The sequence below is a fragment of the Columba livia genome, chromosome 9 (genome assembly GCF_036013475.1).
Source record: "Columba livia isolate bColLiv1 breed racing homer chromosome 9, bColLiv1.pat.W.v2, whole genome shotgun sequence".
Lineage (NCBI taxonomy): Eukaryota > Metazoa > Chordata > Aves > Columbiformes > Columbidae > Columba > Columba livia.
The window spans coordinates 10,192,617-10,205,684 of record NC_088610.1 but is presented as its reverse complement, the minus strand read 5'-3'; the positions used below and the strand labels follow the sequence as shown (position 1 = coordinate 10,205,684).

At 39.5% G+C, this 13,068-nt stretch overlaps 1 protein-coding gene across 3 annotated transcripts in view; it reads left to right on the top strand.

Annotated features, from left to right (window-relative positions):
• USP13 (ubiquitin specific peptidase 13) overlaps nt 1–13,068 on the top strand; it is a 54,113-nt gene that overhangs the window by 1,499 nt on the left and 39,546 nt on the right. For all 3 annotated transcript variants that reach the window (XM_065072923.1, XM_065072921.1, XM_065072924.1), the window contains exons 2-3: nt 8,378–8,503; nt 12,506–12,566. In XM_065072923.1, the coding sequence (XP_064928995.1) occupies nt 8,378–8,503; nt 12,506–12,566 (187 nt within the window). The remainder of the gene's footprint in view (nt 1–8,377; nt 8,504–12,505; nt 12,567–13,068) is intronic.

Below are 13,068 nucleotides of genomic sequence, written 5' to 3'. Positions count from 1 at the left end.
ATTAAAATTGGTTTTAAAGGTGACTCAGCTGTCTGGTGTTCATCATGTCTTGTTGAACAGAGGTTATTTTTACCCACACTCTTCAGATCTCAAGTGTCACCCAGCAGCCCTGACTGTGCTGGGCGGCAGCCTGATTAAAACTGCCAAATCAGACCCTACTGCAGGGGTGCTAATTGAATTATATACTTTAAGAGGTTTTGAGGGGGGAAAAATCAACCTACCACGATCTTTACTTCAGGTTTCTGTTTGAGTGAACACATGGTTGATGATTTTAGTACCACTTTCAGGCTTCTTCAGCATTATGGTTTATAAAAAGTTTCTGTTAACGAGTAGGAAGGGATATTAAATACTGCTGCAGATTAAAAAACAACTGATTGCCACCCCCCCAACAAACCTCAAGTAAACACAGCAAGTCTGTGTTCAGCAGAACAATATGTTTGAACAAAACATAAAACTTTTGAACAAAAGTTAACTTGACAGAAACTATGTATAAAAGTAGCAGAAGGAGTTGGAATCACAATGTGTGCTTTTTTTTTCGGTGCTTCTTCCTCTTGACTTTATTGGGAAGAGATTTCAGATTGTGGAAAATGTTGCCATCTGTTGTTAAAGATTTTTGTGTAAAATGCATTATAGGCATTTGCTGGGCAAAAGGCTTGGCTGAACCTATGCAGTACCAGTAAAAATTAAATGAGTCTCAGTTTCTATTGTTTTCCATGGGGTTTCAGCCCATATCACTCCCCAGCTTAGCTGAACAAAAGTCTTGTCTCAGATTTTATTTTTTTATTCGCATATCATCTAACAGATACCTGAATAGTTTCTAGGATGGTGATTCTAATGTGTGCTTTCTTGGGTGAAGCAGTGTCATTTACAGAATGAAAACAGCAAAGCTGTGTTTTTGCAGTCTTCCATTCAGAAGGAAAGTGAAAGGATACAGACAGGTTGTTGCCTTGGCTGAAGGGAGATGTTTATGTCTGTATGCTTTGTATTAGGTTGGTTTTGGGACTTACTTTCTTAGGTTAGTCATGTATAACCTAACTAAGCCTCCTCCTATTGAGGTGTCTGCCTCTTTTTGAAAGAAGTTGCACAGTTTGTTTGTTTCGTTATAATATTTAAGCAAATGATCAATGTTAAAAATTGTGCTCATGGTTTTATTATCTATGGTAAAATTCCAGTGTATTTGTTTTCCACGTGCGTTAACTGTAGCGTGATGATCTTGTCGGAAAGGTAGTATTGTTAGAAAGACCACCAAACAGATGAGAAATTCATGGCCTTAGATCTGGCCTATTTCCAACAGAACATGCTAAGCTTGGTTTCCAGGAAATTCAGCAGAAACAGGAGGCAAATTTCTGTGCACTTAAGAGCCCTACTGACACTTTTTAGTTTGTCTCATAAGGTTAGAAAACATGCCTTTTTATGACTTATTTTTTAATTACTCTTTTGGGGCTTTGATGGCTTCTAGAAAGACTTCTTCCCTGATGAGGACTTCTACTCCAGTTAGCCGTTGATTCTTCATACGGGAACTGAGGAGGGAAGGAAGACTGCCTACAAAACACGGGCGCAGCCTGGAGTTGAGTATCGCTCCCTCTCGTGACTGGCCCAGCGGCTGTGGTAGCCCACCACTACCCTGCAATTTGATGGATGAAATCCCGTTCCTCTAATTTTTCAGATCTGATTCAGTCCATCCAGGTGACTGTATCTGTGCTGCTGTGATGTAGGTTTCTTCTCTCCTGTTTTGGCCACTGTGACCTCTCTTCCTTTTTTGGCAGATGAGCTTGACTTTGTGTTCAGGAGAGCACAGGACACAAAAAGTTGCATTTGTATAATCTTTTGTTCTCTTAATATTATTTATATAGATGTAAAGTACCCAGCTGGAAATTACACCTTTTAGTGGGATACTTGTCTCAAAGACCTCTAAAGGTTTTAGACCAGATGCATCCAAAGGAGAAGCAACTGCTGGAAAGGGGATACAAACTGGAGTACAAGAAAAGCTTATGGGCAGGCTATGCATGTTGTAGATGGATGTGCTCTGAAGCCTTTCCCACAAAGGGCATTGGTTACAACTACAGCACAGGTCATGTGTCTCACACGGTGACAGGACCAAGCAGTCTGGTTCTGTAGATTGCAGGACTCTGTGTGTTTGAGTAGTTTAAACTTTGGCTTCACTCTGCTGGAAAACCTTGCTGCTGACAACAGCTTCCTTTGTGAATGTTGCTGACTTAATTTTTGTGTCTCAGGGCCTCTGTGATGGTTATGTCAGGACAAATCCCAAAGGCTAAACTGTGCTGATGCTTGGCTGTTTATTAGACAGTACAGTTGAGACTAAAATCCTTGAGAGTTTGCAGCATGTAATGGATATCAGCAACCACACTGTATAGCATTTTCTAGAAATAAGCACCTTCTTTCTGTCTGTTCCTTTCTTCCTTGAAGAAAATGAGAAAGTCACAGGGGCCACTGTCTGGAAGGAGCAGACTGGTGTCTTGTTTCTATTGATGGGATGAGAGCAGCAGTGAAGAAACAAATAGGAGGATTGAATATACCAAGATAAATTGAGTACTCCAGACAAAAGATTTTGGCCCAGCCACAAAAGGACCTCCAAATTATTGAGACAATGAGTTGCTTGGTGGCGGTTGATCACCTGAAAAATCAGAGCAGTGTTGTACTGTTTAATCTCAGGGAGATAACAAAGCTGCCCATGGGTGAGTGTTTTGCTGGCTGGGAGTGTACTAGGATGCTGAGGTTAACTAAGTGGTCTTCCAAAGCTGGAGAATGGTAAAATCAGTAAGGGTTGTGCCTGCGGTGGCTCACAAATGAGAAATAATTCTGCACCTTTGAAAAACAATCAGTGTATATGTGCATTGTTCATTTCTGTAAGTTTGATCTAAATTTGGATCTTACCAGCCTTTCCCTCTATATCTGTGGCTGACCGAACTTCAGTTATCTTGTTATCTAGTGTAATGATGGGCTAGAATATTTTGGGTAGCAAGAAGACTTTGATTGTAACGTACTGGAGTCCTAGAGGATAAATGTAGTGATGCAGATAAGTCGACAGCCTTGGAGCTCTGCCAAGTCATTGTGGAGCCATTATGTTTCCTCTCAACTTTTCTCCCAGATTTTCTATTCTGGAAGCACAGTGCCATCTTTGTGACCAACAGAATTGTACAGAGTTTTGCACAAAGCAAAAATCACCAGGCCCTCCCAAAATCAAAGGCACTATGGAGTAGGTACAGGTCGGCACTGCTTGAGCTGAGTGCTTGTAGGGAAATGTCCAGTGCCATCCCTAGTCATTGTCATTTAGTCCAGAACGTAGAGGATTTTAAACCTTTCAAAACTGTAATATATTGTTTATTATCACTTCATCTGGTTGTCCACATAACGTCAGAACCCCTGAGTCCTGGTAAGTTTTTTATTTCAGTGATGTGTACTTTCTTCCAGCTGTTCAGTGTTTTGCATATTGGTGTCACAAAGTCTGATGAAATATCAAATAGTAACTTTGATATTTGTTTCTCTCTCCCTTTCTTTTTAAAAGGGAGAAGGATTTGTCTTGCACTTGAAGTTAACGGTCCAGTTATTAGAAGCCTTGTCCTTTATTTCCTACTGCCAGATCATTTGTCCTTTCCTTCTCTGCCCAACCAACGTCTTCTTTTCATATATCTCTCACATCTTTTACCAGTTTTGCTAGTACATGGCTCCTCTTCACTGCTTGTATATATTTTCACATCAGTGCTTGTATATGTCGGTGATGTTCTGTTCCTTTTCTTGTTTGTTCTCCCACTCTTCCTCTTTACCTGCTGCCAAATTTTGCCCTTTTCTTTATTATTCCTTTTCTGCTTACCTTTTGGTACCATTGCTTTCTTATCACCTGCAGATAACAGAAAACAGTTGTCTAAAAGGCAGAATTATGCCAGTGTTCATACTCTATGTTATTTTTGAATGTGACTAGATATATTCCTGGCATTCAGCACACATTTTTTGGGTTGATTTCCAGTCCATCCTCTTCTCGCCCCTGCCCCCCTCCCCCGCAAAGTGCTGTTGTGTTCAGTTGGTTGGCTGTGGTTTGTGGTTTGGGTTTTTATAGTTTGTTTGGTTGGGTTTTTTGTTTGTTTGTTGTTTTGGTTTGGTATTTTTGTTCATTTGTTTTCCTTTTTTCAGTGTAGGTAGTACAGGTGAATGACTGAGACACTTTCTTTTCATTCCTCATTGTAAATTATTATGTATTGTTGAGATCAATATTAAGTGCTGAAACTTCTATTATTCTTTAAAACCTGCCCTGAAATAAAATGTCTGTCATTTTTCTACACTATTGCGAGATTCAATATGTATGTTAGGGGTGTTCTTGTAACTCCCAAATATATTAAAGATTACTTAGTAGTTATACAAGAAGAGTCTTGTGACCACAGCGAGATTAATTACAGTGATTCCTGGTGAACAGGTACTCTGAATAAAACCTCTAACAGTTCTGTATGGTTGAGGGTTTTGTAGGGAAACACTCATGGATACCATGGCAGAATGCACAGAGGAGCCAGTGACCATCTGTCGTAACTGGCACTTTTTATGTGCCAGTTTTATATGTGATAGGATGAACAAACTTTTCATTCTTTATATTTGGGTATGAAGATGCAAGGTGCCATTTTACTCATTTCTCTGGTACCTGTATTAGCAAGTTTTACTTTTGTTCTAGTGGATGTAAAGCAAACACCTGTATAGTAGTCATTGTGCCCAAGTCTGTAACTCTTTGTCATGTTAGTAAATCGCCACAGCAATTGTGTTTTTGTAAATTCATTGTTGTCTGAGCCACCTCAGGAGCTGAAATTGCTAAATCATAGATTTCCCTGAGGGACCTAAATGGTTCCAGGGGGTTGGTAATGGGGTTGCAGGTCATTAATTCAAATCCTGCTCAGGTTATTAGTGTTTGAAAGCTGCTAGTGTCTGGTGCCATGAGTGTGTGTGAAGTGATGTGGTGATCCCTCTCTGTTTCCTTGTGGACTGGTGTTTGTGTTTACCAGACCTCTCATCTACCAGCTTCCTTGCTCTGTTTTTCAGGCATGTGAGGGAGTAACTGTCACATTTTAGCTCTCTTTCACTGTGGATTCCCTGTCCTTTTCATTCCTCATCCTACCTCTGCAAAATATGAATTATTATCTAATGAAGTAAGAAGGACTATTTCTTTTAATACTTTTCTCCCTGGTGTGGACAGTGTGTCTCCCTCTCTATCAAAAAGCACCTGGCACACTGTGACCATATCAGCAGAAAAGGACAGGAAGAGATACAGTGAAGAGCAATTACTTCTATTCAGAGGGCAAGAAGACTAGTGTAGCCTCGAGTGGCTTTTTGGACCTCAGCAGCAAGTACAAGCTTCTGCCCTAACAATGTCTTTAGGTCAGAGTAATAAGGGAAGACAATGTTTATATACCGCTTTATTCCAAACTTCACTCTACATGCCTACTACATGCTGAGGTAAGTATGAGGGGGGAAAAACCCTGCTAAAATTCCTGGTTTTCTCTCTCAGGACAAACTGTGTTTTTCTGGTATAAAATAGTGTCTTCAGTACTTTAGGTATGTTGCATTCCTCCAGCATAAACCTTCACAGACATCTAAAATGAGTGTTGATTACAAAGACTTACATGCCAATGTACAATATCGTTCCTTCCAGAACTACTTGTGTGCTCAGTGGGGTTAAATTCAGCAGCACAAAGCCTGTCTTAGGTCACAGCTGAGTGTTCTTTGAGCACCAAACAGCGGCCTTATCCTTTATGCAGCCGTTTGCAAAGGTGGCTTTTTCACATGTGCCCCTGTTTTGCTGTGACCTTTTAGGATTTTGAACAGTGTGTCCAATTCTTTCCAGGTTGCTTGGGAGAATAGTCTGCCTGTGTTCTCCAGGAGAAATAACTGTTTTGTTAGTAACCACAACCAACTTACTCAGATGCTACATTTAGCTCATATATTGAAAGTGTCAGATTGTTGTCATAGGCTGCTTATCAGAAACAGTTCAGTGCTTTCTTGGATTACCTCCAGAAAGAGAGAGAATGGTCTCCAAGAAAACAAATTGTATACAAAGTTCCTGAGACCCTAGAGTGACAACACTACGTATTTTTATTTAGGCTGGGTACCTATAGGATTCTGTTGTAGAGGACACATCCATGACTTTCTCACAGAAGGAGATAATGCAAAAGGATTTGGAATGCAGGAGCAGACAGCAAAGCTATAATGGGCCTTAAAGTAGATAAATGTGCAAAACAGTAGTAGAAATTAAAATAAATCTAATACATTGTAAAACCAATTGTATTTTATAAATATTTTTAATACCAGATTTGGAATTTTCTTTTAACCACTTTATTATTTTTTGAGCACAATTATAGATGTCAGTCCTGTTCTCAAGGCTGTGAATACGTAAAATTCAAAGGAGCTGTGTTTGATTGTTGTTGTTTTGGTTTAGTTTTTTGTTTGTTTAGTTGGGGATTTTTTGTTTGTTTGGGTGTTTTTGTACAATCTAAGATAGGAGTTATGTGGATGAGAAATGAGATGGCTAAGTAGTTCACTATTTACTCTGCAGAGACAATCATTGTGATATCTAGATGCTGAAAAAATGACTTCATGGTGTGTGTTAAGTGTGAGTAGCAGATAGTCTAAACCCTTGCTTCGCCCTGACAGTTCTTCAGTCCTGGCTTTAGTTATGTTGATATAAAGAGTATGTTTGAAAGAGTAGCACACAACTATGGATGAAAGATTGTAGGTAAACGAAGTTTAGATTCCTTCAAGTCCTCGAGAAATACTCAGTGCCAGTCTTTGAAATGTGTTGGGAAGAATTAACTGGGTTTAGAATGGCACATTCAAGCCTGGTTTTGGGGCAGTGGTGGGAGGGGAGAGCCTTGTCAGGCTCTGGCTGGTCTATGCCAGGTATCAAATGGGCAACAACTGCTCAATGCTATTAGCCCTTCATCTTTCTTTTCTGAAGAGAATAAGGTGTGTTCACCTGCTTCTGTTTAGGACAGTATTGGAGATCAGCTGTTATCTGTCAGACTTGTGCTCTGCTTCTTGTTTCAGTCCACAGGACTGGAGAGAGCCCAGCTTGTGCCATGGTTGGCATGTCAGGACAGGCAGCTTTGTGCTCGCTCTGAGTGGCCTGGCTAGGCTCAGAGGTAGAGCAGAGGTTCCTGCCTGGCAGAGCCTTGAAGACAGGTAGGCCAGGCAGGAGGGAGCTTCTTGGTTAACCATATTGAACATGTTTCAGGTGTGGCACTCTCAGGTGGTAACCTGTCAAAGTAATTGTTGCTGTGACAGTTTTCAATACGTTATTATACGCATATATGTGCCTAAAGTGACTTGTTTCTGGAGATAATAATAAAAAAATAATTTCCTTTTAAGGTGCCTATAGATGAGTTTAGTTCATGTTGTTCTTTGGGGAATTTAACGTGAGGTGTTCTACACTACCCAATAGCACAAACACATTCACAATAGAAAGAAGGTCGCGGTGCTTCTGAAAGGCTCAGTCTTTTTTATGCACCACGTATTCAAAACAATACATGTTAGATAGGACTTAAAAAATCGACCCAACACCAATGAGCCAGGTGACTGAAAGTCCTCCTGGCAGTCTGAGTGATGTAGGAGAGATCTGGGAGCAGTGTTAAAATGCAGCAAGACCTGACAACAGCCAACATCGACACCTAGCTTTTGGGAGAGCAAAAAGTGATGGGCGTCCTGCCAGGTTATGTTACTGAAATGTCAGCATTTGTGATCAATACCAGGAATTTATATCTTTATATTTCCTTTGTAGTGCCCTTGTCTCCAAGCATTCTGATTGCATGATTAGAGAGAATCCCTGACAGATACTAAAGAATGTTCATTAAACACTTGCCAGTTTTCTTGTTAGCCTGTTCTAAGAGCTGTAAGATCACTTGAGATGTGTTTTTCTTGGACAAGATTATGATCAATGGTAGTTGTGGCTGAATTCCTGGGCCAACAGCTCTGCCACACTTCTGATTTGGAAAGTTGTTCTTGCAATCAAGTGGGAAAAAAAAAAAGTTCTGTTTCAAACAAATCTCTGTGCTTCATTATTTCTGTGCCTTACAAATCTCTGTGGATTGGGCATTCAAGTGGAATTTTTCAAGACTAACTTCTAGTCCTCTAATTTGGACACTCACTGATTTGTAGTTGTAAAGTACCCTATTTCAATGAGTTTCTGTAGGCTGTGATATGATGTGGAAGTCTCTTAGAGGACTGATAATGTAACACCATAAAGTGCTATGAAAGCCATGTTTTAAGTGCTTGCGTGATAATAGAAGGGGTCTGCAGTTCTTTGTGGGTTTTTTTCTGCTTGCTGAGTCCTTTCTGTCTTGTTCAGTTCCTTCTCTTCTGTAACTATTTGTGTCATTCCTTTTAGGATTCAGAAGGAGGTCTCTATGTGTGCATGAATACGTTTCTGGGATTTGGAAGGGAACACATTGAAAGGCATTACCGGAAAACAGGACAGTGCGTATATTTGCATCTGAAACGACATGTGATAGAGGTGAGACTTGTGGCTTTTCTACCAACTACTCTGGCAGTTCTTGGCTCTCTTGTGCTTGTTTAGGTAATGCATTTCAGACATAGACCAAATCTTGAATGACAGAAATGGACATGGTCTGATTTGGGCCTGGATATCCAATTTAAGTGCTTGGATCCCAACCAATCCTATAGCTTCAGTTTTGAGATGAATCAAAAGCCTTGAAGAGTCATATATTGAAGGCAGTTTGTTGCCTGACTTCAACTGATCTTTTTCACTATGCACTTCTGCATATCACATACATATTGTCTGCATATTGCATGCATACTGTAGGTAACTAAATAGTTTTCTGAAACCTGCCTTTGAAGTGTAGAATTACTGGTTTTGACTCAGATTTGGCTGGAAGCTTCTGAGACTTTTTTTTTTTGTATGGGGTTTTATCTCAGGATGACAGGACTTCTTTTCATCCTAAGATTTCTGTATGATTAAATCATGAGCACAAATTCTGACCTAGCCTGGTACCTAAAGCTTGGCTTAAATTAATGCTGGATTCTAGAGCCACACACTGCCCTCATTCAGTCTTATACCCCCACATGTCAGTGTGTACATACAATTTTAATGTTCACTGTTCTTCCATAGTATCACTGCATTTCAACAGTAATTTATAACGTGTGCTTTTTAAAACTTCTGTCCTTGTGTGGTTTGGCTGGCATCTTTAAAGGGCTGTTAATGACTTCTGATCTGAGCTATATGGAAGGCAGTGTGTTGGCTTGTAGCTCACTCTGCTGTAAGCTGTCTCTTTTGGCAAGTTCAAGGGCCTAAAATAACTGTGGGATAGAATACTTCACGTTTCTCATTCTACAGCAATGCTTCCCCTGGGTGATGAAGGTTCTGAGTTATGTAAAGTGCCCTGACCACTTATTTTATTTCCAGTAGATGACTATTCATATTTTATCAGAATTATACTAAGATGGATTGCTAGTCTCCCAGGTTGAGATTACTAATGATGTTTGTTATACTTTAGAATAGTCTTTCCTTGTAAGGGTAATAGCAACATTTTCCTTCACACTGTTAACTGAGTTTTTAAGAGCCTAGTCTAGTTTTAGCTACAGTTCTGAGTGAATTTAACACTCTTGAAAGATGATATCTAGGACGAGAGACAGGTGGACAGAAATCCTGTCAGCTTTCCTTGTATATAACTTTCTTCCAGCATGTGACCTGGGAATTTTCAATATTAAGGTAAACTGGGGTTAAAATGAAGCCTCAAAAAATCCTTTCCTGGATAAAGATTAAGCTGAAGAACTCCAAAAGGGAGAAACAAATATACCGACTGTTGTTTGGCGTTGCATACACCTTCAGTTGTACTAGTTCAGTGGTTCCTATTTTTCTTCTTTTGAATCATGATGTAGCAGAGGAACCTGGCATCTATGTTTGGAGGTGGTGACACACTGGTGCACTGGGTCATCTGGTAGGAAACAGTGTTTGACTCTACAGTGCAGGTGAAGTTTGTGTCATCTGATATGGCTCATAGATAGGATTCCTCGTGTATTAACTCTGGGGTTTGTTTAATATGACTGTTTGCTTCCTAGTTGCTATCCGTGTTTTCTTTTGAGCAACGTGAAACGTCAGACCTTCACTGGAACAGTTTTTGAAGTGTTTGGCACATACTGCGCTGTGGTTTTCATTTCTTAAGCCAAGCTTTTGATGGTGTGGGATAAAATAAAGCCAAAGGCATTGGATACATGCTATCTTAAGATTCTTTTAGTGAGGCTGCTATTCTTGCCTGTGGTTCGCTTGGCAACATCCTTGCAGAATTCACTGCATTGCTGCAGAAATTCCTGTTTGCTTCCAAAAGTGTTTGAATTAAGTGTGAGTTGTGTATCTTGTCACAATTCAATTAGAAAATAAAGCTCAAACCTTCAGCCTATTGGCTTAAGTAGAACTAGAGCATCTGGCAGTGGCAGATCAGCACCACAGGCATCTGCTGAATCATCAGAAATGAGCCCAAGTCCAAATTCTGGATCACCCTCTGGTAAAACTCTTACCTCTATCAAGAAAATAGATAAAAATGTGGCAATGGCACAGTTAAAGGGAACACATAATATGCTACATTGACACTTTGTACGAGAAGCATCACGAATGGAATTTAATGGCACTACTGGTACATTGTGCAGACTCACATTTGCAGGGTGTGTCACGTGTATTAGAAGCCAAGATTGTTTTGTGACAGGTGGAGAAACAAGGTAAAAAACTGTCAAGTTCTGGGTTTTTCAGGAGTATTGAGCATCTACAATTCCAGTTCACGTATGTTCAGCTGGAAAATCAAGCTGAAATATACAATGTCAGGCTGGCAGTTATAAACACTCCATGTGAATTCTTAATCTTTGAAATCTCTAGTCTTAATGAGTTTCACAACATCCCACTTGGTGACATCAGAATTCAGTCAGAACTTTCTAGTATAGGAAACAACTTTTTTTTTTTTTGTTCTGAAGCTATAATCTTGGGAGCAAGTATAATTTATTCATTCAGATTTGTATTCTTGGCTACTTTCTTTCCAATTCCCAGCAGTATTAAGGAAAAAAAAAATATATTCTGCTTGTTATTTTCACTTCATTGAGGATATTTTCTTGGGTTTCAATGCTGGAGTTGCAATCCTGACTCCCTTTCCCTGAGGCTCTTGTATATATGGATAATAGGTTCTGTTCTTCAGTGCAGCCAAAGACTGTTAATTGCCATCTGGTCTTTCTAAGAATGGAAAACTTTCCTATGATGTATAACACCTCACCGATGATTCAAGCAGTCTGCTTTGGCCAAAGCTTTATTTACATGATGAAGGGAACCACCCAAAATATGTGACCCTTTCACCTACCAAGGAGCAGAGGCAAACATGAGCTTGCCCCAGGCTGACAGGTTCTTGGCTGCTTTCTCTCCACCTGTTGTATCCCAATATGATTATTATTATTATTATTAAAAAAAAAAAAAGTTGCCTAGCTACCTCACCAGTTATACTAACATTATACACTACATAATGCATCATGGTGGCATTATAGCCACAGAGGCTTATTTGATTTGATTTACTTTAATGGTGCCAGTTAATAAACAGCATTAAGAAGCAAGTGCATTGACTTTTACATTTACTCAGCTACTAGTGTTTTCCCTAGTGGTCTGAGGTATTTTGAACTGGGAAAGTAACGCTTGAAACAATGTCACTTGCAAGTTACTATTCTTTGCTGTGGAGTTTAAATTTAAAATAAAATAAAATCTTCCCCAAATTCCCTGGTCGTTGTTTGTTTTCCTCCATACTCTCTAATATTAAGACAGCATAGTGGTAACTTGTATTGATCTTAATGCAAACACGCATGGATCCTGACAGAAAGGGCATTTTTTTTTTCCCGAATAGAAGAAAATTAGCTGAACTGATAGATCATTGCAAAGTGGTCATACTGGAATTATGAAGGATTGAATCTTTTATGCAGATAATAGCCTTTTTCCCCCCCTCCAATTCAGCTTTAGTAATTAAGAAATAGTGCAGGGCATCTAGTGGTGGAGACGTCTGACTGTCTCTGTCTTCTTGATAGAACAGCATCACCCATGGTGACCATGAGACATGCTCTACCTAGTTGCTAGCAGAGCAAAGTATGAAGGGTTCAAATGGTGGCTTTCTCACTTCATAAGAGTAGTAAGCAATGATGCGTTGAGTCCCTTTGCCAAAGCTGAATGATTTACATTCTTGCTCAGAAAGGACTGGGATTTAATATTTAGTTCACCAAAAGGGTTGTCAAGCATTGGAACGGGCTGCCTAGGGAAGTCATTGAGTTGCCATCCCTGAAGGTATTTAAAAGACACATAGATGTGGTTCTTAGGGATGACCTTAAAAGTCTTTTCCAACCTAAACAATTCCATTATTCTAATAAAAGGACCATGAACAGATAGATGTGTGTCAGAAATGGTGATGGTATGGGGTTATTGCTGATTTACTGTTGTCTCACTTGATGGATTTTTAATTGTTTCTTTCTCTCATTCCAGAAGGTACCAGGGGCATCTGGTGGAGCTTTACCAAAAAGGAGGAATGGAACGCTATTTTTAGGTATTGTTAACAGCTGCTTTCACACAGTCCTTTTCTGACCCTGTCTGAATGTGTACTTGGGTTCTATCCACCATTATGTCTGGCTTCAGAGCTCCTTGTGGATTTTCTTTTTATTTTGGGTTATTACTCTTTTTTTTTTTTTTTTTTTTTAATTTGGTTCTTGTTTTTAAAGTTTGTCCAGACAAATAAGTAATTCTTAGCAATTTTGGTGCATATTCAGATATATCTGTATGTATACACGAAACATTTTAATCTAAAGTAGGCTGTCAACTATTCTCAAACAGCTTAGGGTTTGATAGATGTTTTTTGACTAATTCTGTCCCTTCGTTGTCTTTGTGACACTCTATTAAAATGTTTCTCTGTACTTAATGTTAAGATAGGGCCTCAGCGTGGCACTGTTCTGCTCAGCAGCTGGTCATAGGAAAGGTTGTTATCATTTCTAAGGTGAATGTTCCTAAGTGGTGTTGTGGTCTCTCCTGTAATTAATATAACAGTACATATA